The sequence below is a fragment of the Globicephala melas genome, chromosome 1 (assembly GCF_963455315.2).
Source record: "Globicephala melas chromosome 1, mGloMel1.2, whole genome shotgun sequence".
Lineage (NCBI taxonomy): Eukaryota > Metazoa > Chordata > Mammalia > Artiodactyla > Delphinidae > Globicephala > Globicephala melas.
Genome location: NC_083314.1, coordinates 105,870,215 through 105,896,517, shown reverse-complemented (window position 1 = coordinate 105,896,517; position 26,303 = coordinate 105,870,215). Strand labels below are relative to the sequence as shown.

Genomic DNA, 26,303 nt, shown 5'->3' with positions numbered 1-26,303 from the left:
TACGGTGCAGAGTAGACAGCTTACCGAAACCAGCTCTTACCTGCCAGGATCCTCTCAGCATTCATCCGGTAGCTGTCTGCAGCTTCTGCCATGAGTCGGGCTGTTGCCAAATGGTTCAGCATAATCTCACAGCTTTCGTCGTTTTTTTCCCACATGTCAGTTCCTTCAAAAGTGACAGCCTCGCGCTCCATTAAGGTCACAAGAGGCATCAGCAGTGGGACTGATATATTGTTTGGGGGAACACACGTAGACTCTGAAAAACAAGGGGTAAAGTTTTCCACGTCATGCTTTCTTTCCAAGTTAAGCGCAAAGAGCTCCAGTTGAAGATGGCAACTTAGGAGTGTCCTGGGCTCACCTCCTTCTGTGGACACACTGAATCTGTGGCTAAATATGGAGCAACTGCCTCTGGAAAAAAACTAAAAACTGTCTGAATAACTGTCCGAATGCATAAATGAGAGAAGGTCGACATCAGAGCAGGTAAGAGAGGCTGGGAGACTGTCTCTCTATAAACCCCACCCCTGGCACAGTGACCCACAATCGGGAGGGAACTCAAAACCTGGTGCTTCTCCCTGAGGAGCAAAGGGCTTGAACCCCACATGGGGTACCCCAGCTTTTAAGACCAGCACCTGAAAGATAAGCCCCCAAAACATCTAACTTTGAAAACCAACAGTACTCATGTCTGCAAGACCCACAAGGCTATAATCATCTGAGAAACAGGTCTTAAAGGGCTTGCAAGCTTGGACTCACCTGCCCCAAGGCTCAGTGCAGAGGCAGCCAATTGAGAGGTGCCTGGACATTATGCAAATGAGGCTCATTTGCTAATCTTAAAGCTTTAGCCCGAGAGGCAGGCTTCTGGTTTGGCAAACAACTGGGACCTATGAGGCTCTCTCAGCAATGGAGGTTAATGGATGACGCAACCTTTGTGCTCTCCCTCTGCCTTGCTCCACCTAACTCATATATCCCAGAAAGTAGCTCATACCCTTGTCCGGCATTCCAATATCTCCAGCTGCCTCCAGAGGACACCTCTAAATTGCCTAGCTCTGATGGCCAATGGGGCTTATTATGCCCATGGGTCCTATTGGACTGTAACCTTTGTAATGCCACAAGATAAGAAAATTACAGGCCAATATCTGTGACGAACACAGATCCACAAATCCTGAACAAAATATTTGCAAACTGAATTCAGTACATTGAAAGGATCATATACATTGATCAAGTGGGATTTATTCCAGGGATGCAAGCATGGCTCAACATTCACAAATCATTATGATATACCACATTAATAAAAGAAAGGTAAATGATTTTTCTGCATCTACTAAGATGATCAAATTATTTTTAACAAAATTCAACATCCATTTATGATAAAAACTCAACAAAGTGGGAATAAAGGGAATGTACAACAACATAATAAAGGCCATATATAACAAGCCCACAGCTAACATCATACTCAATGATGAAGAGCTAAAAACTTCCCCTCTAAGATCAGGAAAAAAAGGATGACTATTCACCACTTCTATTCAACATAGTATTGGAAGTCCTAGCCAGAGTAATTAGGGAAGAAAAAGAAAGAAAACCATCCAAACTGGAAAGGAAGACGTATAACTATTACTATTTGCAGATGACCTATTATATATAGAAAACCCTAAAGACTCCACCAAAAAACTGTTAGAATAAACGAATTCAGTAAAGTTGCAGGATACAAAGTATACAAAAACCTGTTGCATTTCCATATGCTAATAACAAACTATCAGAAAGATATTAAGAAAATAATTCCATTTACAATTACATCAAAAAGATCAAAATACCTAGGAATAAATTTAACCAAAGAGATGAAAGACCTGTACACTGAAAACTGTAAGACATTGATGAAAGAAATTGAAGACGACACAAATAAATGGAAAGATATTGTGCTCCCGGAATGGAAGAATTCATATTGTTAAAATGTCCATACTACCCAAAGCAATCTATAGATTCAGTGCAATCCTTATAAAATTCCAATGGCATTTTTCACAGAAACAGAACAAACACAATCCTAAAATTTATGTGGAACCACAAAAGATGCCAAGGAGCCAAAACAATCTTGAGAAAGAACAAAGCTAGAAGCATGACATTCCCTGATTTCACACTACATTACAAAGCTATAGTAAAACAGCATGGTATTGGCATAAAAACGGACACATATATCAATGGAACAGAATAGGGAGCCCTGAAACAAAACCACACACATATGGTCAATTTGTGACAAAGTAGCCAAGAATATACACTGAGGAAAGGACAGTCTCTCCAATAAGTGGTGTTGGGAATACTGGACAGCTACATCAGGGAAGTGCAAATCAAAATCACAATGAGATATCATCTCACATCTGTTACAATGGCTGTTATAAAAAAGACAAATAACAAGTTTTAGCAAGGATGCAGAGAAAAGGGAACCCTTGGGCACTGTTGGTGGGGATGTAAATTGGTGCAGCCACTATGGAAAATGGAGGTTCCTCAAAAAGTTAAAAATAGAGCTGTCATATGATTCAGCAATTTCACCTCTGGGTATTTACCTGAATAAAACAAAAACACTAATTTGAAAAGATACATGCACCACCTCCCTGCCCCATTCACTGAAGCATTATTTGTAAAAGCCAAGACATGGAACCAACCTAAATGTCCATCAATGGACGAATGGATAAAGAAGATGTGGACTCATGCTCTTGGACTGGAAGAATTAATATTGTTAAAATGGCCATACTACCCAAAGCAATCTACAGATTTAATGTGATCCCTATCAAATTACCTATGACATTTTTCACAGAACTAGAAATAAATAATTGTAAAATTTATATGGAGTCACAAAAGACCCAGAATTGCCACAGCAATCCTGAAGAAAAAGAACAAAGCTGGAGGCATAATCCTCCCAGACTTCAGACAATACTACAAAGCTACATTAATCAGAACAGCATGGTAATGGAAACAGACATATGGATCAATGGAACAGAATACAGAGCCCAGAAATAAACGCACACACCTATGGTCAATTAATCTTTGACAATGGAGGCAAGAATACACAATGGAGATAAGACAGTCTCTTCAGCAAGTGGTGGGAAAGCTGGACAGCTACATGCAAATCAATGAACTTAGAACATTCCCTCACAGCATACACAAAAACTCAAAATGACTTAAAGACCTAAATATAAGACATGACACCATAAAACTCTGAGAAGAGAAAATAGGCAAAACATTCTCTGGTATAAATCATAGCAATGTTTTCTTAGTCTCCCAAGGCAATAGAAATAAAAGCAAAAATAAACAAATGGGACCTAATCAAACTTATAAACTTTTGCACAGCAAAGGAATCCATAAACAAAATGAAAAGGCAACCAACAGACTGGGAGAAAATATTTGCAAACACTGCAACCAACAGGGCTTAATTTCTAAAATATACAAACAGCTCATACAACTCAATAACAAAAAAACAAACAACCCAATCAAAAAATGGGCAGAAGACCTAAATAGACATTTCTCCAAAGAAGACATACAGATGGCCAATAGGCACATGAAAAGATGCTCAACATTGCTAATTATCAGAGAAATGTAAATCAAAACTACAATGAGGTATCACCTCACACTGGTCAGAATGGCCGTCATCAAAAAGTCACAAATAATAAGTGCTGGAGAGGGTGTTGAGAAAAGGGAGCCCTTCTACATGGTTGGAGGAAATGAAAATTAGTGCAACCACTATGGAGAACAGTATGGAGGTTCCTTAAAAAACTAAAAATAGAGTTGCCATATGATCCAGCAATCCCACTCCTGGGCATATATCCAGAGAAAACTCTAATTCGAAAAGATACATGTACCCCAGTGGTCACAGCAGCACTATTTACAACAGCCAAGATATGGAAGCAACCTAAATGTCCATCGACAGATAAGTAGATAAAGAAGATGTGGTATACACACACACACACACACACACACACACACAATGGAATATTACTCAGCCATAAAAACGAATGAAATAATGCCATCTGCAGCAATATGGATGGACATAGAGATTACCATACTTCATAAGTGAAGTGTGTCAAAGACAAATATATGATATTACTTATGTGTGGAATCTAAAAAAAATGATACAAATGAACTTATTTACGGAATGGAAACAGACTCACAGTAATAGAAAACAAATCTATGTTTACCAAAGGGGAAAGAAGGGGAGGGATAAATGAGGAGTTTGGAATTAGCAGATACAAAGTACATATATATAGGGACTTCCCTGGTGGTGCAGTGGTTAAGAATTCGCCTTCCAGTGCAGGGGACACGGGTTTGAACCCTGGTCCGGGAAGATCCTACGTGCCACAGAGCAACTAAGCCCGTGCCCAACTACTGAGCCAGCGCTCTAGAGCCCATGAGCCACAACTACTGAGCCCACATGCCACAACTACTGAAGCCTGTGCTCCACAACAAGAGAAGCCACCGCAAGGAGAAGCCCATGCACCGCAAGCAAGAGTAGCCCTGCTCACCACAACTAGGGAAAGCCTGAGTGCAACAATGAATACCCAACACAGCCAAAAAATAAATAAATTTATAAAAAAAATACTATATCTAAAATAGATAAATAACGTCCTATTTTATAGCATAGGGAACTACATTCAATATCTTGTAATAACCTATAATGAAAAAGAATATGAAAAATGATACATATATATGTATAACTGAATTATTTTGCTGTACATCAGAATCTAACAACATTGTAAATCAATTATAACTTCAGTAAAAAAAGAAGATGCATGTGTGTGTACACACACACACACACATACATATATACACAATGGACTATTATTCAGCCATTAAAAAATAATGAATCCTGCCATTTGTAACAACATGAATGCAACTTGAGGGCATTATGTTAAGTGAAATAAGTCAGACAGAAAAAGATAAATACCATATGAGCTCACTTACATGTGATACCTAAAAAAAACAAAAACACCCTTTGAGCTCATGGATATAGAGAACAGATTGGTGGTTGCCTGAGTTGGGGTAGGGGGAGAAGTGAAATGGATGAAGGGGATCAAAAGGTACAAATTTCCAGTTATAAAGTGAATAAGTCCTGGGGGATGTAATGTACAGCATGGTGACTATAGTTAATAATACTGTATTGCATATTTGAAAGTAGCTAGCAGAGTGGATCTTGAAAGTTCTCATCAGAAGAAAAAAAAACGTTTTGTAACCATGTATGGTAACAGATATTAACTGGTCTTATTGTGATCATTTTGCAACATATACAAATATGAAATCATTACGTTGTACACCTGAAGCTAATATAATGTTATGTAAATTACACCTCAATTTATAAAGTTAAGCACAAAATAAGGTAACTAGTAGCCTATGTCTTGTTTTAGCAACTGCAGACCTACAAAGCGATGCTGTCATCTGATAAAAGCCTTGGTGACCCATCAACAGTCCTGCACATAACTGAGAGCCTCATAATATGCCCTGCTAAATGCTTCAATCAAACCAGAACAGATATGACACTGCCAGAGCTGCCACCAGACCCCCTTGTCCTGATCCTGTGCTCACCTCTGCCTTCGTGCAGGATTTTGCTAAAAGGCTTCAGCTGTTTCTCATAGAGGATGGCGGTTTGTGTGTACTGGTGCCGCAGGGCAGTCCACGTTTTTTCTAACCTTGTGATCTGGAAGAAAGAAAGGTGTTATCGTTTTGGAAAAGGCTCTTTTTAAAACTACCTTTTTGCTTAAATTTTGGAATGGATGATAGAGGTACATGGTAAAAACTCAAAGCAGTTGAAAGGAGTGTAGAGAGAAAAGCTAATCCCCGCCCCGACCCTGCTCCACATTGTTCTAATAACCCATGAGACACACACACCTTTTACAATAAATGCGTATCATACTACACATATTTTTCTGTTCATTGTTTGGAAATTATTCCGTGTAAGTACATATAAAACAGCATAGAACAGTCTTGTTTTGTTAAACTTTTGCCTAGTGTTCCATTTATGCATAAACCATAGTTTAACTAGTTTCCTGTAGATAAGCGCTTTAAACATATTTTTCTATTACCAAATATCTGGAGGATAAATTTCCAGAAGTGGAACTACTGCGTCAAAAAATACATGTATTTTGAGTTTTGATAGGAGTTGCCAACTGTCCTCCATAGAGGTTATACTGATGTAAGGATGTAGAATATGACATACAGCATTTTAATGTTACTTGTAAGTAATAAAGTCTGAGACGTGGAAAATTGCCTAGACCATATGATGCCACTACTCATTCCTTTTCATTTCTTTGGGAACAATTTAGTCAAAACCAACATATGCCACTGACTCTGACTGCCCTAGATAAATGGTCCCCCACTCACACCTTAAAACCAGCAAGCCCGTGTCTGACCTTTTCTACATGAAACAAGGAAGGAGGGAAGGGAACTAATATTTATGGAATGAGAGCCAACTCTGTCAGGTATTTGAGGAATTTCATTTAATCCTCACCATGCCCTGTGAGGCAGGTATTTTGGCTTCATTTTACAGGTCAGAAAACAGAAGAGATTAGGTAACTTGCTCAAGGTTTCACAGCTGCTAAATGGAGGAGCTGAAATTCATTTCCTTGGGCTCTAAGAGCTCCCTGTGTATTCTAAGAGGAAGGTGAGAAAGGATCACCATCAGCAGATTTGTTGGGAAGGAAAGGATGTGGCTGTTTTTCCTCTGGCCTCCTACCACCCCGCCCTCTCTTCTCTTCCCCCTCCCTGAAGCGTCCGCCTTTCTGAAAGGAGCCCTTGTCTCTGGGCTAGGCCCATCTCCTGGATGCTCCCTCTTGACCCCAGAAGCTGAGAAGAGAAGGAGCAGGTTTAGATGATGGCGCACAGAAATGACATGACTCCTCTCGGGTTTTTCCTAGGCCTGCCACTCCCCTCCCCAAGCAGGGCCCTGAACACCCTAGAGGACTCTGCCCCCTCATTGCTGAAGTACTCCAGAAGGGAGGAGTCTGATGCTGCTGTGGCGGGGGGGGGAGGCAGCCATCTATAAAGGCATGTTTAGGTGCTTTGGGGTAAGTCCCTAATTGCTGAGTTTGATGTCATGGACAGCAACCTTGTTAATGCCACAAAACACCTCCTTCACTACTCTCGGAGAAAGCTCTGGGCTGGGGGGCCTATGCATACAGCTAGCCTGTTAGCCCTCAAAATTATAGGCAGTTTTGGATAAGAGGAAATAAATATGATGTAAATTAAAAACACCCAAATGAAAAATTATAACTCCTGTTAGTATAGCAGAAGTCAGTATATCATGAAAATATGGCTGAACTTGCTTATTTCAAATATCACCCCTATACAGTTCCAGTGCATCTAAAGAATTTTGAAAGCTCTTGGTATATGATAATTGGCATTGACCCCTCTCAAAATTTCCTGGTGAAAGCATGAGGTTTTTCAGCTTCTTGTTTGAAAGGTGACCTCGCTTTCGTGCAAGGAAATTATGTTCCTAACATGCCCTGACTTAGCAACAGTGCCCCAGTGGCAATGGTGGATGTTCAGTGAGCACCCGGCAGGATTTCAGAGACAATCTGTGGCTGTGAAACAGACAAGCTAAATGAGCTGCGCTTTTGGTGTTAGGGGTTGCACACTGGGCTTGTGGGACTGTGGTCTCATACTCGAAGTCGCCGAGTACCTAGGGCTTAACATGACGGAAGTCTGAAAGCTGACTCCTAGCCGTCAAGACAACAGGACCACTTTCCTCTGTGAGGTCCATTTGACTTCAAAGACAGGTTTTCAGTTTTGACCCTCCTCCTAAGAACAGTCTGTCAAAGCAGATAAATTCAAAGTGCCTGATTTCAGAAACTCTGCTTAGGGGGTTATATAGCAGATGGGCCAGGAATCTGAATTTTTTAACAGCAGAGTCTGTTTTAGGTGATCTGAGGAACATACTTTGAGATAAATCACTCTAGGGATTCTTAGAGATCAGTTCCCCAAACGTCCCAGTTTGTCAGTCATTACCCCAAACTGCCCGCACGTCCGGTGACCCAGACAGAAGCAGCCTCTTTCTTATACAACACACCCACGCCAGACGTGATCATCCTAACTGGTCCTTCAGGAATATCTATAGTTCCTGAGGATGACTCTTCTTACCGTATATCAAAGAGAAAGTGTAGGTTGTCAGCAATTATCTGCTGTTTTTAAAAACAGAGCCAAAATACTTGGGACACTGCTCTTGTTTGCCCCCTAATTAAAGCAGCTTTCACTAAGATACGATTTACCTTTTGAGGTTAATTAAAATCATCTGTGATTTGCTAAGCATGGGCTTGCAGACCACTTTGCAGAACATTAAGTACACGCAGGCCCACAGGGCCGCACAAAGCAAGCGAGAATTTACCTGCGGCATTTCCAAGGCCTTCATGATGGCCGAGAAAGAATAGAGGTCCCCCATGGAGTCTTTCAGCTCCACTGCCACCTGGATGATCCTATTGAGGGTGGCTGCTCTGTCCTCCAAAGTGCCCGTGCAGCCCAGAATGTCCACCGCAATGCCGATGGCCATCGTGTTGTGTCTGAGAGGGAGGAAAACAGCAGTCAGGCCCAGGGCCAACAGGACTAAGAGGAAACGAAACCAAATGGGCCAGGGCAAGGACTGGCTTTCCACCGTTTGCTGCTATCGCCCTGAGATGTACTGGCAGCTCAGCCGGTTTGCTTGCTGATTTCAACAGAGAGATCGCCCCCATCAGGTTGACTGCAGCAGGGCCCCGGGGAGGCCTCAGTGGGTGTCCTATGGAGAGTCAAAAAAGACAGATGCCCCAGCACAGGGCTGTTCAGCCCTGGAGCAGGGGATGTGAAGAGGGCCCTCCTGGGGTGAAGCTGCTCAGAAGTGCAAGTGGCTCCTTGTACCTTCCACCATGACAGGTCTGCGGAGACGCCAGGTCCCCCAACACACTGGGGAATCCCTTCCTCAGGGAAGCCCTGGGCCACCTCCACTGAGCCCCCTGGACTGGAGGATGCAAGGGACAGAAAAATGAGAGAACATGCTTGATTCAGGAAGACGACATGGATGTCAGAACAAAGAAAGAAATGAGGAGCTAAGAAGAGAGTGTCTGTGGCTCCGGTCAAGGGGCCAGAAAGGGAATGGAGATGTGGACAAAGACTCAACAGTGGACCAGCAGGACATCCCTGTAAGGTCAGACCTAATAAAATTGAAATCTTGTATCTGCCAACAATCCTCCCTTTTCTCATCCTGAACTACACAGGTCAACCTCGCAGACCCAAAACAGGAAGCAGAATGGTCTTTTGTCTACAGACAATGGGACCAATATGAATGGGGTCGCAGAGAGGTCTCCTTCCTGGTGGCAGCAGCACAGCCTGTAAACCCGCCTCTCCTTCCTCCTGTGGACCAGGAGTTCCTGCCTTGGGCCAGAGTAGCCTCAGGTAAATTTCTCCAGACGCTGGTACAGTGCTGGAGGTGAAGCCCTGATTCAAAGCGATAGTCGAAACAATAAGACTTTGCCTTTGAAACTGGGCCACCTTGTCCTGAAAGTTCACAGTTAAGGATGTTACTCCAAGACCATGCTTCTCTCTGTGCCCACATGTGCTGGTGTCTCTCTCACTCTTCTAGAGCAAAGAGAGGTGTGATTCATCTAGTGCTTAGCATTACTAGTTTCTCTAATGATTGTTAAATCAGTAACGGGCTCTGCTGTCTGTGAGTGTTTGCACATGTGGGTATGCGGTGTGCTTGCTCTGAGTGTGACCTTAGGCTGTTACCTGACTGCTCTACTCCCCCATTTCCTCATCTCTAAAATGGGAACAAGGGTTGTTGGGAGAAAGACTGTGTGTGTGTAAAGATAATTAAGGCGCCTGGCACCACAGCACCCAGCAAATAGTAGTTACTAAAATTGTATCTATATGTGCATCTCTTCCTCTGTATCTTGGTCCCTTTTGCCTGTTGGCCTCTCTTTCCTTTTTCTTTATCTTTTTTGCTGATTTCCTATCTTTCCTAATTAATGGATCCTAAAATAGGCTTAAAGTATATTTTTATTATCTGTTGTACTTATTGAAGAGTTTTGTTACCCATTTGCAAACTGTTAAGGTTGAGCCAAACATTTTAGATGTTTAGTAGTAAACTAACTTCCCATGTTGCCTTCAACTTTAATTCAGTGTTTTTTCCTATGTTTTAGTGGCCCTTAATAAAAGACAGGCTCTCTACTTCTTTAAGACCTGGCATTATATCAACAGCTATTTGCGTAATTATATCCATTCGTTTAACCAACATTTGCCTCAAGCCTCCTGCATACACCACCACGAGGAAACCAGCTCAGCAAGGCGGCCCTACAGCAGAAGCTCCCGGGGTCGGCAGGGGGAGGCACTAAACGTTATACGAAGGATATCTCTGCTTGCTAGGCTTGGAATGGGTGAAGTGGTAAGTTTAAAATGAAGGGTAGTTTGTATTCAATTCTCAAACACAATCATGTCATTTGATCCTGCAGGACTGCTACAACCTTGGCCTTTATTTAGTAAACACACTGTAATGGAGAAAACAGCCCTCCAAGCCCTAGCAGGTAGATCCTACAGGTCAGCCCTGAACAGGAAACAAGCCAAGGAGCCAGACCCCAGGCAGGCGGCAATCAGGAGAAAGAGGAAACGGATGTAGACAAGAGTGGAAGTCAGAAAATAGCCCAGAGAGAAGCCTCAAGCCTGCTGACCTCAGCCTGGGCCTAGAATCCATGCCCAACACACCTAATGACACTGATAAAATAAGGCCTGCGACTGGGGAGTTTTCAGGCTGAAATGTATCACATGAGAAGCTGGGACGCATGGCAGCACAGCTGTCTCTGTGTAAATGATGACCACCGGACCCAGACCAGGAAGGAGGGAAAGTTAGTGGAAATGAGAAGCCAGGCCCCTGCGGCATGGGGAGGGAGGAGGACGCCTGGAGAGCGGGGCTAGCATCTAGAACAGTCTGAGCAGGGAAAGTAGGGAAATTCGGAAGTTGGACCTACAATTGCCCGAAGACACTGAACAACAGGCCAACAAGCACCCACCCTGGCCTCTGATCAAAGGCATCAGGGGCCATTTCCTGTCCTCCTGCCTCCCAGAAGTCTTCCATTTGGTACTCTCGATGTTTCCTACGGGCTGCATCTGTGGCTGTGAAGCCAAGGCAATAGCAGTATTGGAGCCATTTTATCTGCTTCATAGTCAGGTAACCTTGAAAGCAGCTGTTATCGACCCTCCCAACCTATTTAAAATACAATGTTCACTTTCTAGGGGCTGACAGCCTAGGACTGCACTGTCCACTAGCCACATGTGGCTACTTACACTTAAAATAGTACACAGTAAAATAAAACACTGCATCCTTCAGTTGCCACATTTCAGGTGCCTGGTAGCAACATGTGGCTAGTGGCTGCTGTAATGAGATTTCTGCCATCACAGAGTGCTGCTGTACTGGACAGCGCTGTGACCCAGAACATCACGGAAAGCCATGGGCAGGGGATGACGGCACTCGGGCCCCCGGCCCCTGAATCACCCCTGCCCTCTTCTCACAAAAAGCCAGGGCCCTGGCTGTCCATTAAAGACCGCATGTGTGTTGTGGCAATTGGGAACCTGGTTGGAGAAACAGAAAACTTAAGATAACAAGATAGTCTCACACACAAAAAACTATCTTTTCTTTTGTGTCGAAAAGGCCAACTTCTATGGTAATATGAGAATCTAGTCTAGTGCTTCTTTTCTTAAAAACATGCCTCACTACTTCTATCTTTCTAATTTCTCAATATCTGATGTTCAAGTGAGTGGGTTTTAATGGACAGCCAGGGCCCTGGCTTTTTGTGAGAAGAGGGCAGTGATGCTTCAGAGGCCGGGGCCTGAGTTCCGTCATCCCCTGACCTCTGATCCCCCATCTGCCCTCCCTTCAGAGAAAACATTGTTCAGACTCTGTTCTTCCCAACTCCCCCACAAACTCCCACTTAATTCCTAAAGCAGTCTTGAACTCCGGAGACAAGGGGGCCGCAGCTCAGTGAGCCGGGCTGGAGGTGGTACGGCGTCCGTGCTCCGCCTGCCTGCAGTACTGCTCCCACCCGAGGCTGGCAGGGGCCGTGGTGAGCTGTGCTCCCAGGCGGGTCGTCTGTCCGCTCCTCCACCTGCTCCTGGAGCAGGGACGGGAACGTGCTCTCTGTTCCCTGACTTCCTCTTTGCTGTCTCTTTGAGCTTCTCCAGGAATTCTCTGGCTACGGCTTCTGGGCCACCCGCCCTCAAGCGAGGCAGAACTGGGGTGGTGGGTGCCTGGCCTCTCCCAGCTCTGAAACCTGTGGCTGTGCAGCCTGTGGAGTTGAAAGTGCCGTAAACGCAGAGCAGCACTGCTCACCTTTCGATGATGTCCAGGCGCAGCTGGTGGCCATAAGGCAAGGTGATGAGCTCCAGCCCTGAGCTCATGCCCATGTTCTTCCTCATCTCTTCAGAGACTTCAAGTATCCTCGCGACCTGTCAAGAACACAGGTTGAAATGAACTGGACCAGGACGTGGGCTTGCTGCAATCACGAATTTATCACATGGAAAGAAATACACTCAACTGGAACAGTGTGGATGCACTTGACTTGTTGCATTTCTTTTTAAGCAGTGGCATCTTAGGATACAGTTTTAATATATTTGGAGGATTTTAATACACATACTGGAATGTAAAACCTGGGAGGAAAGCACCTAGATTGTTCTGCAAAGTCTGCAGATTTGGTGTTTCTGCCCGGTCAGAGAATGGTACAGTTCTTCAAGCTTTTGTCTAACACAGGCTGGATCCTGCTGTGATGTTTTGCTGCCAACAGCAGGGCTGTGTGTGCACACAGCAAATGGATCCCCTGCAGTGGAAAAGCAGAGCTGCGTCCAAATGCTGCTCTGCTGCAGGCTCTGCCGTGCATGTTCTCACTTAACGGCAGGGCTGGCTCCTATTACCCTTAATTACACCTCTCCTGGGCTCAGGAAACGCAGTGTACGTCTGGAAACCATTAGAAACGTGTATAGCGATTTGAAACCCGAGGCCTCAAACACACCCACTTCTCCCCTCCACCACCCCGAGAGGTCTTCCTTAAAGGAAATCTGGTTTGTTTGTCCCAGCCAGCTCTCCCCATCTCAATTCTAGTGTGTGATCACAGCTTATTGGAATCAGGTATTAGTTGACCACTTATGGTTATTACATGCTACCTCCAAATACTACAACTGAGTTAGGCCGTCTCTCAAACGGGGCTGGTGACACTCACAGAGCACTGATGTACTAACAGTGCAACTAGCAGATACAGTGGGTCAAACCAACCCTGGACACGCGGCAGGCGCGGGACAATCCCTCTCCTTGAGCCAGTGTTGTCCTCAACTATAATTATCCCGGGTATATGAACAGTCCAGGTGTCTTCATAACAGGCCACGAAAAACATCTGGAAGTTCAGCTGATATTATTAACCTTGACCCTTAACTTCTGTGGCTGAGCAGAGGCACCACTGTCAGCCCCGGGGATGAACTGTCCAGCACAGACTCCAGAATAGGATGCAGGATTCATACTCTGCTCTCTGGGCCTCAGTTTCCCCTTCTCTAACACAACGGCTAAGTTCACCTTTCTCAAAGACTTTGCCAAGGATCAAATGGCCCTAAAACCCCAGCTATTTAAAAAAGTCAAGTTGTGAATCCTTGGCCACGTGGAAGGGGGAAGAATTCCGGCCAGATCTCTGGAAAGAGATTTACACCTTGACCATGACAAGACAGCCCTGACGCACACCCCGGCCACCTGCAATCACACACATTTTGCTTGCTTGTTTAGACACCTGTCCTGTCAGAGCCTCCAAACCCAACACATCCAATTCATGCACACTCTGTGTAACAAGAGTCAAAGGCTTGTCATTGACTCAGTTTTATTCTGGAAGCTGTTTTCCTTTCCAGTCTGTTTTCCTTCAGTGTAAACGTGCGATCCCCTGGTCACTTTCCTGACGTATTACCAGGAAATGCTGACACCTGCTTGCCCCAAGGCTGAGCTATGGAACAAGGGCGTTGTCGTGAGGTCACAGTGCAGAGCCTGGATTAGGTCTCCTGGAAAAGCCTGGGGCCGTGCAGCTCAGAGATGCAGAGGAGGGATGAACACTTGTAGAGGATTTACTATGAGCTGGACCCGGCAGTGCAGGGTGACATCAATGCCCCACGATGAGTTATTCTAGCCACCCTCTGTTCTTCTGATCTCAGCCATCCTAGCTTTGCAGGATCTCAGCACTCTGCTGGATCCTTATCCCATTGCCTCGGGAGTTGCTGCAGTGACCCAGGGGAGCCCTGAGAGGGGCCTGGCCCTGCTCTCCTCCCAGCTGCCAGGGACCTTCTCCATAGAAATGAGATTGCCTGGCTCCACTATCCATGTCTGTTGTCCTCTGCAGAGGACTCTGATTTGCACTGTGCTCTTACGGGCCTGTCTCCCTCACTGAACTGCAAAGTTCTTTGAAGGCAGCAACCTGGCACGAGCCTAAAAGTAGACTTAAAAACAAGAAGGAAAGACCCCAGGCCCTCCCCCAGCTGACCCCATGTGCCCTTCACCACCCATACAGGGTGAATCCTCCATAAACCAACCCCTCCCCCCACGGCTTTTGACCTCTGAGTCTCCGCACGTGTGTGTTGCCTGCCACCTGGAAGATGCCTTTTGTGTTCTTCATCAGGCCAACTCCTATTCAGCCTTCAAAACTCATCTCAGACATCTCCACCCCGATTCCCTCCCTCCCCTATGTTTAAGACCCTACCCCAGAGGCCCTGCAGGTCCTGTGCTTTTCCCTGCAGAGCATTTCCCACCTGGGCTGTGGTCTGAATTTCTGTGTCACTGTCGCTCCTGCCTCTCCCACCATGACCTGGCCTGGCTTGGCCCACGGTTGGTGCTCAACCAAGGCTCAGTACAGAACACTAGTGAACACTTACTTAGCTTCACTCTGGGGCAGGCATGGTATGACGGCTTTAGTATTCACAACCAGCTGGGCTATGGCATTGTTCTCCTTTTAGAGACACCGAGAGGCAGGGGGAGGTGGCATTAGACTCAGGCAGTTCATCCCCAGAGGCCAGGCCCTTGGCCGCTGGGCCTCCCTTCTAGCTTCTGCAGAGCCCAGCAGGTGAGTGAGGCCAAGGCGGTGCCCCTTTGCAGGGTGGGAGGGGCTCAGCCCGGGGAGGGGCTCACACTGCTGGGCAGGCAGCCTCCAGGCGCTCAGGGCCATCCACCTGTCCTGATACCCCAGGCTCTGTGCACAGGTGGGAACCAGCACTTGGGCCCCAGATGCTGCCCAGCGCCTGCTCTCGGCTTCTGGTGGCCCCATCTGGTTGCATTTAGAGTCAGTAACAACAGCCTTTGTTTTGTTTCCCTCTTACAGACACTAGTTGTGCGTGATTTGTTGGCAAAGCCCTGAAGTCAGTGGTTCAGGAAGAGAATAAGGAAATGGCAGGGGACTCTGGAGGGAGGAAGGAGGACTTAACAGCCTGCCCTTGGGGGCTGGGAACGGGGGTCAGTCAGGGGGCTCCTGCTCAGGTCTCTGCCTCGCTGCTTGGGGGATCTGTCCAGCCCCTCTTCCAGGGGTGCCTGAAGGCAGACAGGGGAGTGGGACCCTCACCAGGAGGACAAAATGCAAACAGAGAAACAGAACAAGAAGGAGGGCAGGCTGCACATTCCTTCAGTTGAGAACAGACTTCCAAGGCAGTGGGAAGGTTCCAGACTCTCCTGCAAAGGGTGGTCAGGCATCTCACCTCCTCCTAGACTACCACCAAGCCCCGCCTGAGGCCACAACAGGGAAGGATTCATTTCCTCCTGGAAATTAGGCTGTTCTGTAAACCCGGACCCATGGTCCCACAAGGAGCTTCCTCCATGGAGAACCCAGACAGGTTCACGCCAGGCTCCTGGGCTATTGGTGTGGTTCTGCTCTCAGATCCAGGGCCCAGGATGAGAGCTACTTGCTGGAACAGGAGACCTAAATCCTCTTCCTGCCCAAACAGGTTTAGCTCACATTAAAGTGAGGTAAGGTCTTAACAAGGCAAATTATCTGACCGCTTGGGGCACTGCCCAAGGACACCCAGCCAACCACGGGAACAGCCCTTGTTCTTCCAACACAGCCCCTTTCCTGGCAGCCCCCCAGACTGTTCACCCCAGAGCAGCCAGCACCTGCTTAACGTTCCTCATTAAGGAACATTGGGAGGCCCTCTGCGCCCCCGTGAGCTTCCATCAACTGAGGAACTCACTGGGGGAGTACTCGGAGATTAGATTTCCTGCCATGATTCATGACCCAGGAAATTTATTTAGGAAAACCCAATTCCTCAATAAGCCCTGATCTTTGAAGCTAATTGACTCCACTGAGCTACAAATGAAAAAGGACTTTAAATCTCTCTAAGTCCTTATCTGTTGCTCAAATGAAGGGATCTGTCTCCTTATACTGAGGCATGGGCTAAGCACACCTCAGCCTTAAACACCTACTTTCTAGAAATTTCTCTCTGAAGGATGAGGTTGTCTTGGGGCCAGCTATGAACAAAAGCCACCCATATCTAAAAGAAATGCTTCCTATCAAAAATGATGATGATGTAAACACAGATTTATGTAGTCACATGGAAACATAGTCATGACAATGTTGTTCGATGGAAGACAAAAAGGGTTTGGAATGGTATGTATAGACCTGTGCCATTTCTGTGGTAAACAAATAGATATGCATGCAATTATTATTTACATGTACCTATTTGCAGAATAAATGTTAACAATAGTGATCACCAAGAAGCTGGATTTTGTGTGACATTTAGTTTTTCTTTTCTCTTAATCTGTATTGTATAATTTTTCTAAAATTGTATCTTATAATTGTATTTTATAATTTTTCTAAATTGAGCAAGTAACTTTAAAAATGTTTATCCTGGGGCTTCCCTGGTGGCGCAGTGGTTGAGAGTTCACCTGCCGATGCAGGGGAGATGGGTTTGTGCCCCGGTCCGGGAAGATCCCACATGCTGCGGAGCGGCTGGGCCCGTGAGCCATGGCCTCTGAGCCTGCGCGTCTGGAGCCTCTGCTCCGCAACGGGAGAGGCCACAACAGTGGGAGGCCCGTGTACCGCAAAAAAAAAAAAAAAAAAAAAAAAAAGTTTATCCTAAAGACCATTTTTGTAACAATAAAACAAATATATAATGTACATATATAGCATGTACAATGAAAATAAAAACAACCAAGGCTCTGCTACTCCAGAAACTACATTTTCATCTACAATCTACTCTTCTTTGGACTTGCCTTCACCAGTTCTGATGGAGTTGAGGCTGTGGGAGAACTTGAAAATCTACGCCAGCTGGGAGAAGGACACAGCAGGGGTGGGAGAGGGAAGGCACGGCCCTGGGTAGCAGCCTGTGTCCCTCTGTCTCAGGTGAATTGTACAAGCTTCCTGCCTGGGCAAGGGTTGTCCCGGCCTGTAGTCCCCACCCCTTAAGTAAATCCCCACACCCAGGTTATCATCTGAGTTTTCCTGTGAGCAAAGCAGTCACAAGGTAAGGCAAAATGAGGCCTAGATAGATCCCCCTTCCAAACATTCGGCAGTCTGACCAAACCCACCCGCCGGGCACCTACCTTGCAGTCCATGCTCAGCATGTGCTGGGCGATGACCTTGGGGTCGTTGTTGGTGAACAGTTCTTTCGCACGCTTCAGCATCGCGGTTTCCAGGGGCTTGTTCTCAGGAGGAAGGAGCTTCGACTCAAGGTCGTTGGGCTTGAAGGAGGAGGCAGTCTCCAGGAGGGGTGTCACGAATGTACCCTCGTCCTCCTGCCCCTTGTCCCTCTGGGTCGGCAGCGGCTCCCAAGGCTTTGCCCCATCATCGTCATCAAGGATCAAGTAGCTGGTGTCAGAGTTCCGGGCAGCCGGCCCGCCGTTCTGCTTGGCGGTCAGCAGGTCCACGTAGCTGTCCTGGGCACAGAAGGGCGGCCGTGCTGCCCCATCGCAGCCTGCGGCCAAGGCTGGGTTCAGTTCGCAGTAGTTGGCCTCCGAGTTGAGCCAGGTGGACGGAGACCGGGGAGCCTTGAGCATGGGCGCTTTGCAGGGCTTGGGGGGCGGTTTGGGGCATAGCTGGCTGTCTGAGCCCCTCAGCGCCCCCCCTGCCCTAGCGTCCGAGGAGACCCTCCGAACCACGGCTGGGCTCAGGGTGGGCTCGCTGCCTGTCCTAAAAACCGGTGAGTTTGGGCAGGGTCTTGTGCCCACACCTGGGGACTGAGGGGGCAGCTTACCACCTGTGGAGGATAAGAGAGGGTCAGAAAAAGCTCAGCTGTGCGAAAAACATGAAACGGACAAAACTAGAGTGACAGCTCCTGGCCCTCACTTCAGGCCCTAGGATTTTGATTTTTACCCACAAAAGATAAGTCAGTATGACCACCGCAGGCCCGATCTAGAGCAGTCTAGAGCAGTCTAGAGCATGAGCAGTCTAGAGCATGTCAAGGGCTAAGATGGCCCCACCCCACTTCTGGGGGAATTCTAAATCCCAGCGACCACCGACAGCTGGGCAGCAATGTCATTTTATGGTCACAGAAGGTTAGTACAGGCAGAACAGGGAACTACATTGAGCTTGGAGGGCAGTGAGTAATCTAACCTTGCCCTAAAAAACACAAGTCTCTAGCCACATAGCATAAAGCGGGGGGTGGGGGGGGCCTGATTCACTCTCAAAGCCAGGGTGGATCCCAGCCAGCTTTAAGAAAGAGACAGAGACACACGGGGAAGGGAGAAAAAGACACTGAGATAACCCACATCCAAGCAGTTTACAAAGGGGCAGCAGGAAAATCAACTTGTGGTTCCCCAAGGAAGGTCAGTTACAAAAATAATGAAAAACAATCCCGTCACCTATTAAGATAATTGCTTACTTGATTTCCCCACATTCCATACCATCTCACTCTTCTGATTGTGGCAGGAGAATGGAGAGGAAGAGGGGTCTCTACCAGGAGCCCCAGGACTGACCCACTCACCATCTGCCCAGGGAGGAGGCTAAGGGGGAGGTGCATTCGTTATGAAGACCACCAGTTAGCAACTGGGCTTAGAATCAGGAAACCTGGGTTCAAATGCTGGCTTCACCACTTACTAGACAGAAGAATCTAGGCAGATCACTTAATATCTGCGCCTCAGTTTTCTCAGCCACAAAGACGATGACCATGCCCACCTTGAAGGCTTGTTATGAGGCTTAAAAGCTAGCGCCCATAAAGCGTCCAGCTCAGTGATTTGCATCTGGATAGAGTTCTACAAACCCCTCATCCTACAGCCTGCAGACATGGAGTCTTCTGTCATTCCCAAATTACGTGACCAGATGGGGCAGGGGAAGCAGCCTGAAGGAAGTCAGGGAAACACTGTCACCCTCTCCCTCCCAATTTCCCAAAGACCTACCAATTGGCAGGTAACTTTCCGACTGGTGGGCTTTGAGGGACAAGGCTCTTCTGTCCTGCATGTGATCCAGGCAGGCTGGCTGGCTACCACTCTTCTCTCTATTTCTGAAGCAAAAGACAAGTGGGGCAGGAACATGTCATTAAATCGTAAAACCTTTAGGCAACGTCATGGAAAGTTTAAAAAAAAAAAAGATTGCTCAGAATGAGAGTGTTCCCGCACAGCCTAAGAGTAAAGGAATGTCTGGTGGAGGGTGGAAATTACTGATGGAGGCGATTAGTATGTGACTCTGCCGTGGGCTCCGACCCTGTCTCCCCAGGACCAATCCAGTTAGGTCCTAGGCTGCCTCCTCTGAGCCTTTCCATCCTGTTGAGCAGATCAGGGTAAAGGTTTCAAGATACTCTCAGGAAAATCTGATGAACTGGAATGTGTACTTTTAACGGTGCCTAAAATTACTTACAGACCCAGAAGGAAAGACTTGTGTAACTAACATGCATTCTCCACCGGGCCTCACAGTGCCACGGTTAGGAAGGAAGCTGTGGGGCAGTTTCCATTTCAGTGCAAATCTCAGCGTCCCCCAGATAACCTGCAGGGTTGCCCGAGGAGTCTGTCCTACGCATCTAGGAGGATCCCACAGCCAGCCTCCTCGGGACGAGTTGGGAAAAGGGACTTGGCGGGGTCACCAAGCAGCGGCTGCGAGGCACGGAGCACAGCCGCACAGGGAAAGGTGGAACGAAACAACAAGATCAGCTAGCATTCCTCTGTCCCTTGCCAGTCCAGACTGGGAATTTCTCTAATTAGCACCAAAGAACAGAATTTCTCTTTTGCTAAGACAGAAAGCACTGCACCAGCCAAGTCGTAATGAACTTTAATCGGCCTCCCCCTCTCCAACGTCCCCGACAAGCTTATGTTACAGACATCGCCAAGTTCTTTCCTACCTTTGCAAGCACCAAAGAAATAAAACAAAACAAACCACCCCAAACTTCCAGCAACAGAGAAATTCCAGCAACCCCTCAGAGATAAAGCAGGGCAGAGGGCAAATTCCAAAAGGCAGTAGCTTCAGCGAGGCGATATTTAAGCAGTGATCACCGCCAGCGGTCGGACACCAGGGCCCCATCACCGGCCCGGAATGCAACCTGGCAGAGCGCACGCCTATGCCGGCGGCGGGTAGCCAACCAGCAGGCCCGACGTCAGGGAAGGTGTGGAGCCGCTGACGCGGAGGGGCGGGGCTTCGGGGCATCTTCCGTGCTGAGCCCACGCCACCCCTACCATTAGGCGTCTCTGAGCCTGCAACCTGTGCCAATGGGTGACAAGGCTTAGGGAGCTCTGCTCTCAAAGGGCAATCCGAAGAGTGGCTCTGTTAAGTTTGTAACATCGACTTAGTGACTTTCTCAGCCTTTCTTTTATTTCTTATCTTTAAAAAAAAAAAACACAAAAATCTGTATTTTAAATCCAGGCTGCTGAGGGCTGACCAGGCGGCCTTCCTCCCCAGCACCATTCCTGGCAGGGGTTCTGTGGGTCATCCTGGCTCTGTTCACGACACTGACTGCCTGCTCACCAGTTCAGCAGCCAACCCCCGCCCACCACGAAAGAAACAGGAGAGGCCCCCTTTTAATATTTTAAGGGATCTCACTTCCGATCTTATTACCATGAAAAGGAGAATTTCTAAATGTCAGCTCTTGCCTCCTTCCCTGCAACTGCCCTGAGTCCTGCATTCTACTGCTCTCCAGAAAACAATAAGTACTAGGATTATGAACACTCACCTAGCACTTTCTATGGGCCGGCACTGTTCGAAGCACTTTGCAGATCTTAAACCATTTAACCCTCAAAAGCCCCACCTTTCCAAAAAACGGAGGCCCAAGGCAGGTAAGTAGCTTGTCCAGGGTTGACCAGGTCAGGGTCAGCGTTGGAGGGCAGGCGGCAGGGTCCACCGCCAGACGCTGACTAACATCTACCAGAGCTTCCTAGTAGCACACAGCCGTCATTCGTATTACCCAGAGTCCTGTATTTTGCTTCTGAATTTTTGCAGTCTAGAGATTACAGTTCATGACATTTTCTCCTGGCCCAGAAAGAAAACCAGTGAGTGGAAGAAAATGTGTTGTGCAAGCTTGGACGCCAGGGAGCCGGAGAAGGGGACCCGTGTAACTGAGGGGCCGGGACCCTCCCATGCCTGCCTCTTGCCTGCTTTCCTGTCCTGACAGCTAGATAATAGGCACAAGGCCTCCTCTCTCCATGAGAGACAGGTCCTGTATTAACACAGGGCACACCACTCATAGTTGACAGCGGGGCGCCTCAGCGCGGCCTCCGCTTCTCTGAACTCTTCTCCCCGAGATTCCCCGAGGGTCAGACTGCAGCCCCAGGGCTCTTGACGTCTCCTGTCTTAGGAATCTTGTCTGTTCCGACCTAGTCAAACACCCTCTCCCTTTGGATCAAGCCTTCATCTAAGCCTTCAGGCCTAACTTCCCTCCTGAACCCCAGAACTGTTGCTGGACACTGGCCCTCAGCAAGCCCACAGTCGCATCTCAGATGGAACAATTGGTTTTTCCTCCGAAGTCCACGCTCTCCGGTCCCTCCCACGGTATCTGACTTGCCCTTCTCCACCTTCCCCTCATGCAGAAGAGCCTGGGGAAGGCTGGTTCTGAGTCTCCTGACCCTCGCCCTACCCCACCCGCACAGCCTGACCCTCCGCGGCTCACTAGCTGCTATCCCTGCCCTCCCCTTCCTCACTCCTCTCGCACAGCGCTGTCCCGTCCAATTCTTAGGACATCCCGTCCCCCACATTGAGTCTCTGAGGCTCCTCCAATCCCCTAGCCTGACATTAAGGTCTCCCCGATCTGGTGGGGGTCAGTCACCTCCCTAAACCTCCCCCTGCCAGCCCCCTGCACAGCTGCACCCTGTGTTCCAGCTCCACCAGTTTCCTCACTCCAAGCAACACTCGCCCCTTTTCTAACTCTACTCTTCTGCTCATGCTGAGCCCCCTCCCTCCCTGGGAATACCCTTCCCTTTGCAGCATCTATCCACATTTTCCCTAGCCTTCAGACTAGCCGGAATCCTTACCTCCTTCGCTGGGAGGTCTCTCCCAGTCAGCCGTCCCCTTCCTCAGCAACTGCATCATTTATTTTTGGCACCAACTCAATTGGGAACTAATCACGCACTGCCTTGTGACAGTAATTCCAATGACACTTGACATTCTTCTTAACGTCGTTCATGGTTCTTCTGCTCCTGGGGGAGCACGCCCGCCTAGCTAAGCCTGGTCCCGGCCAGAGGGTCCCCCACACTCCCAACACCGACCCAGGAGGCCCTGACCCACCTGAGGAGGTTGCCCCTGGGCAAGCCCTGCTCTCGGGCCTGGGGGCTGCCCATGGTGAGGCTCAGCCTCTTGGCCACGTCCGGCCTTCCATCGACGAGGCTGCCCTCCTGGGCCTGGCTGGGGGAGGTGTCGTACTGCTCCTCCAGGCACCGCAGGGGCACCGTCCTGTTGATGGGCTGGAAGATGATGGCTCCGCTCTGCTGGGAGATGGGCCGCCGGTTGCCCACATAGCAGCGCACCAGGCCAGGGATGGAGTCAAAGCTCTCCATCTCAAACTGGTACTGCACTCGGCTGTAGGCCTCACTGAGCCGCAGGACCGTCCGGCGGATCTTGAAGTGCTGAGGGAGGTTCTTCCACTGGCAGGTCAGGACAAAGTTTCCGGGGCTGGACAGAGAATCACGAACCAGGAAGTCACCGTCTCGCTGCACGAGGTTTTCTGACACCTTTGGGACAAAACGGTGCGTGAGGAGTAGGCAAGGCAAGCTTAGCTGCGCTGCTCCCCACTTCTTTGGGCCAACAGAGGACAATGCTATTATGTCTCTTCTTCCTCAGTCGGCTCTTTATCAAACGCCAAATTCTTAGAAGACCCACTAATTCATTTAAGAGCTATTTGCTGATCACCTACTATGTGCCAAGTACTACTGTAGGCACTGCGTTTACAGCAGTGAATGAAGCCCACGAGAGTCCCCGCTGCCTCAGAGCTTCTGTTTTTAGTGGACAGCTTCTATTTTAGTGAGGACAAACAAGCAACAGGTACGGTATGTCAGATGTTGTCAAGTTAAGGAAGAAGTAAATCAGGATGAGGGCTGTCCTCTTAAATACTGTGGTTAGGAGGGTATCACAAGAAGATGATATTTATGCAGACCTGAAGGATATGAAGTGATGGAAAATACATAAGAAAACTTGTGTCTGGTGGGTCTGATTCTCCCCCTTCCCCCAACAATTGGAGGAGGGTGTTTGTTGTCATCTACGAGTCACCCTCAGAGCCCTCTCCTAAGACACCCCTCTCCAGGCCTGGTCGATAGGGGAGGAGGGTCCACATGCAGGTGGAGTCCAGGCACTGTGGAATCGACCCTTGAGTGTGGTTCTGGGCACACCGATTACTCTGGAGGGCCTGGAACAAAGAGGGCCAGGTCTCTCATCTCACAATGTTATTGGGAAGATTATATACCTGCATACATACTATATGCAAAGCACTAGTACAGTGCCTGGAACATAGCAGATGCTAAAAAAATCACTAGCTATAATGATGCTGATGTTTATAATAAAAGGAGAATTTATACTGTGTTGTAGTATGGTTGTTCCTGTAGCTAATCTGCCTGGGTTTGCATTCCGGCTCGTCTGGGTGACAAGTTACATGGACAAGTTACACTCAGTTTACATCATCTGTAAAACGGGGATAATATCACCTACAGGATAGCTATAAAGGTTTAAAGGACTAAAGTGTTGGCTATAACTATCGTTATTATTGTCACAGTCTTTACTTATACAATCGGGAGTGATGTATAGCTGAAAATTTACACTCATGGCAAATGGGAAACAAATTTTATGATCACGATAAGGAGAATGATGGTGGTGACAGACATCAGATTTATAAACTTTGATAAGTTTTCTAGGACGTGCCAACATTTGATCAGCTAGCTTAGAATAGTATGCTACCATGGTTACCTTAAAATTGCATCTTAGCCTTAAAAATGTTTTCACACAGAAATTCCATTTCTTGGAATTGAGCCTGAGGAAATAATCAGAGTCATGAACACAGTAGTTATCTGCAAGGATGTTGGGGAGAGTGCCCAATACAGAATGCAGAAAGCATACAGTGGACACAGACAATGGAGACTGGTGTAGGAGAACATTTCAGAGCAGGAGAAAATTCCCAGGAAATAGCATTAAGGGAGGAAAGTGGGCTGCAAAGTTATATGCAGCATGAGCTCATACTTGATTTGGCAAAGTCTGGCAGGATTTATATCGAAATGTTCATAGTGGTTATCTCCAGAAGGGAGAATTACAGGTAAGAGTTTAATTTTCTTCTTTTTACTCTATTTTCTACAATCGATTTTACACTAAAAGAAGAAAAAAAAAACAAAGTTAGAATCAGGATTATTTCTTTGATGGTGCTGAGAAAGCTGCTACGTTAAAAAAAAACATCCACAACACGATGCCCTTCCCTCACCCTCAGCCACCCCTTTCCTGTCATGTTGTCCTGCGTGACTGGTCAGATCAGGTTACAGTGAAAACCCAAGAGAAACTCTATACCTCAATTCTGCACTTATTCTATTTTTCAGTTTCTATACTATTAAATACAAAAACATCATTCATGGCTATGGCCCAAAGGACTATCACACAAAGTACATGCTGGCCATGAGACTGTGGTCGCTGGTATGGTTCCTCTTCTTTCCCACCCCCCGGGCCAGGGGCCGGGGAGGGGAGGGATGGAGAGTGGATAAGTGCCAGCCCCACTAGGGCACAGGCGGCCTTGTCGCTCTGGGTCACCCGCCCTGATGATACCCCCTCTTCACCTGAAATTAAACCGCTGCCTTGAGAAGGAAGCAGGCTCCACAGGGTATGAGGCTGCAGGCAGTCGGCCAAGAGTTCAATTATCTGAACCACAGCCCAGCCTGATATTCCCCAGGTATCACCCTGGGCGGCTGCCTCCTGCCTGCGCCTTGTTTACAGAACCACAGAACAGCTGCTCTCCCTTCATCCACTCACCGGCCACGGGGAAATGTACTTTGGATTCCTGACCTTAGCTCTTCTCAAGGTCTCCTTAGAGACGCGCCTACGTTAAGTCACCACAGGCCACCCTGTAGTAGTGCGGCTCTGGCTGAACCGAAGCTTGCGCCTGGTAGCCTTGGGCGTGTGACCCTGCGCGGGGGCGGGTACCTGTCGGGGGATGCGGCCGTGGTACCAGGCATGGCTGCGCAAGTCCTCGCTGCTCAGCAGCAGCTCCTCTTCCAGCTCCTTCTTCAGCCTCTCCTGGGTCCTGTCCATGACGTGCCTCTCCTTGGAGAACTGCAACACAGGGTCACCAGTGATCTCCCAGCCTGCTGGGGCCGTGAGCCCAGGCCAGCCGGCTGGAGACGCCAGCCTTGCGGTCGGCTGCTTTGCTGATCAAACCAGTATATGCCCAAAGCCCTGGTCAGGTAGAGGAGCCTGGATAATGATTACAATTAGCTGTGAACTTTCATTTCTCTGGCTGGAGAGAGCGTGGAGTAAAATTTTCACCTGCACTCGGGGACTATGATAGGAGAGTAAGCCAAGCCGTTCCTTTTATCAGTCGACTCGGGTAGCAGCTGAAAACATGGGGAGCAGGGCAGGGGGCGCCAGGGAGAGACGTGCCAGGCCACCCAGAGAGCTTCCTCATCCTCCTTCAGAGCTGTCCTAACACAGAACTGGGAAGGACAGAGTCCCAGCCGGCCCATGGTCCCAGGCCCGCAGGACGGTGCTGCCCAAAGTGCAGTCCCAGGGCTGTCGTGATGGCTCTGAAACCTTTGCTACTGGCAAACTCCAGTTCAGGACCGAGTTTGCCTTTAGAAACGTTTAGAGCAATTGGACAGAGTAATGTCTCTTGAATCTACTAACAGAAGTCTGAGTGTGTATTTTGTATGTGATTTTAATTTCATTTTTCTGCTATTTCATTTTTTACGACAGATTGGAAAAGGAAACTTA

At 47.8% G+C, this 26,303-nt stretch overlaps 2 protein-coding genes across 13 annotated transcripts in view; one reads left to right on the top strand and one right to left on the bottom strand.

Annotated features, from left to right (window-relative positions):
- The window catches only part of FNBP1L (formin binding protein 1 like), a 143,208-nt gene extending 137,012 nt beyond the window's left edge, over window positions 1-6,196 (top strand). Inside the window, exons 19-20 of one of the 2 annotated variants that reach the window (XR_009564680.2) lie at window positions 301-477; window positions 5,382-6,196. The gene's annotated coding sequence lies outside the window, so the exon portion shown is untranslated. The remainder of the gene's footprint in view (window positions 1-300; window positions 478-5,381) is intronic. The other variant, XR_009564681.2, reaches the window with a different exon arrangement.
- The window catches only part of BCAR3 (BCAR3 adaptor protein, NSP family member), a 206,437-nt gene that overhangs the window by 3,990 nt on the left and 176,144 nt on the right, over window positions 1-26,303 (bottom strand). For 8 of the 11 annotated variants that reach the window (XM_060302637.2, XM_060302644.2, XM_060302641.2 and 5 more), the window contains 8 exons: window positions 25,518-25,646; window positions 22,635-23,077; window positions 19,328-19,431; window positions 17,537-18,189; window positions 12,320-12,435; window positions 8,354-8,525; window positions 5,560-5,671; window positions 41-253 (listed from right to left, as the gene is read on the bottom strand). In XM_060302637.2, the coding sequence (XP_060158620.1) occupies window positions 41-253; window positions 5,560-5,671; window positions 8,354-8,525; window positions 12,320-12,435; window positions 17,537-18,189; window positions 19,328-19,431; window positions 22,635-23,077; window positions 25,518-25,646 (1,942 nt within the window). The other 3 variants (XM_060302650.2, XM_060302651.2, XM_030868697.3) reach the window with 3 other exon arrangements.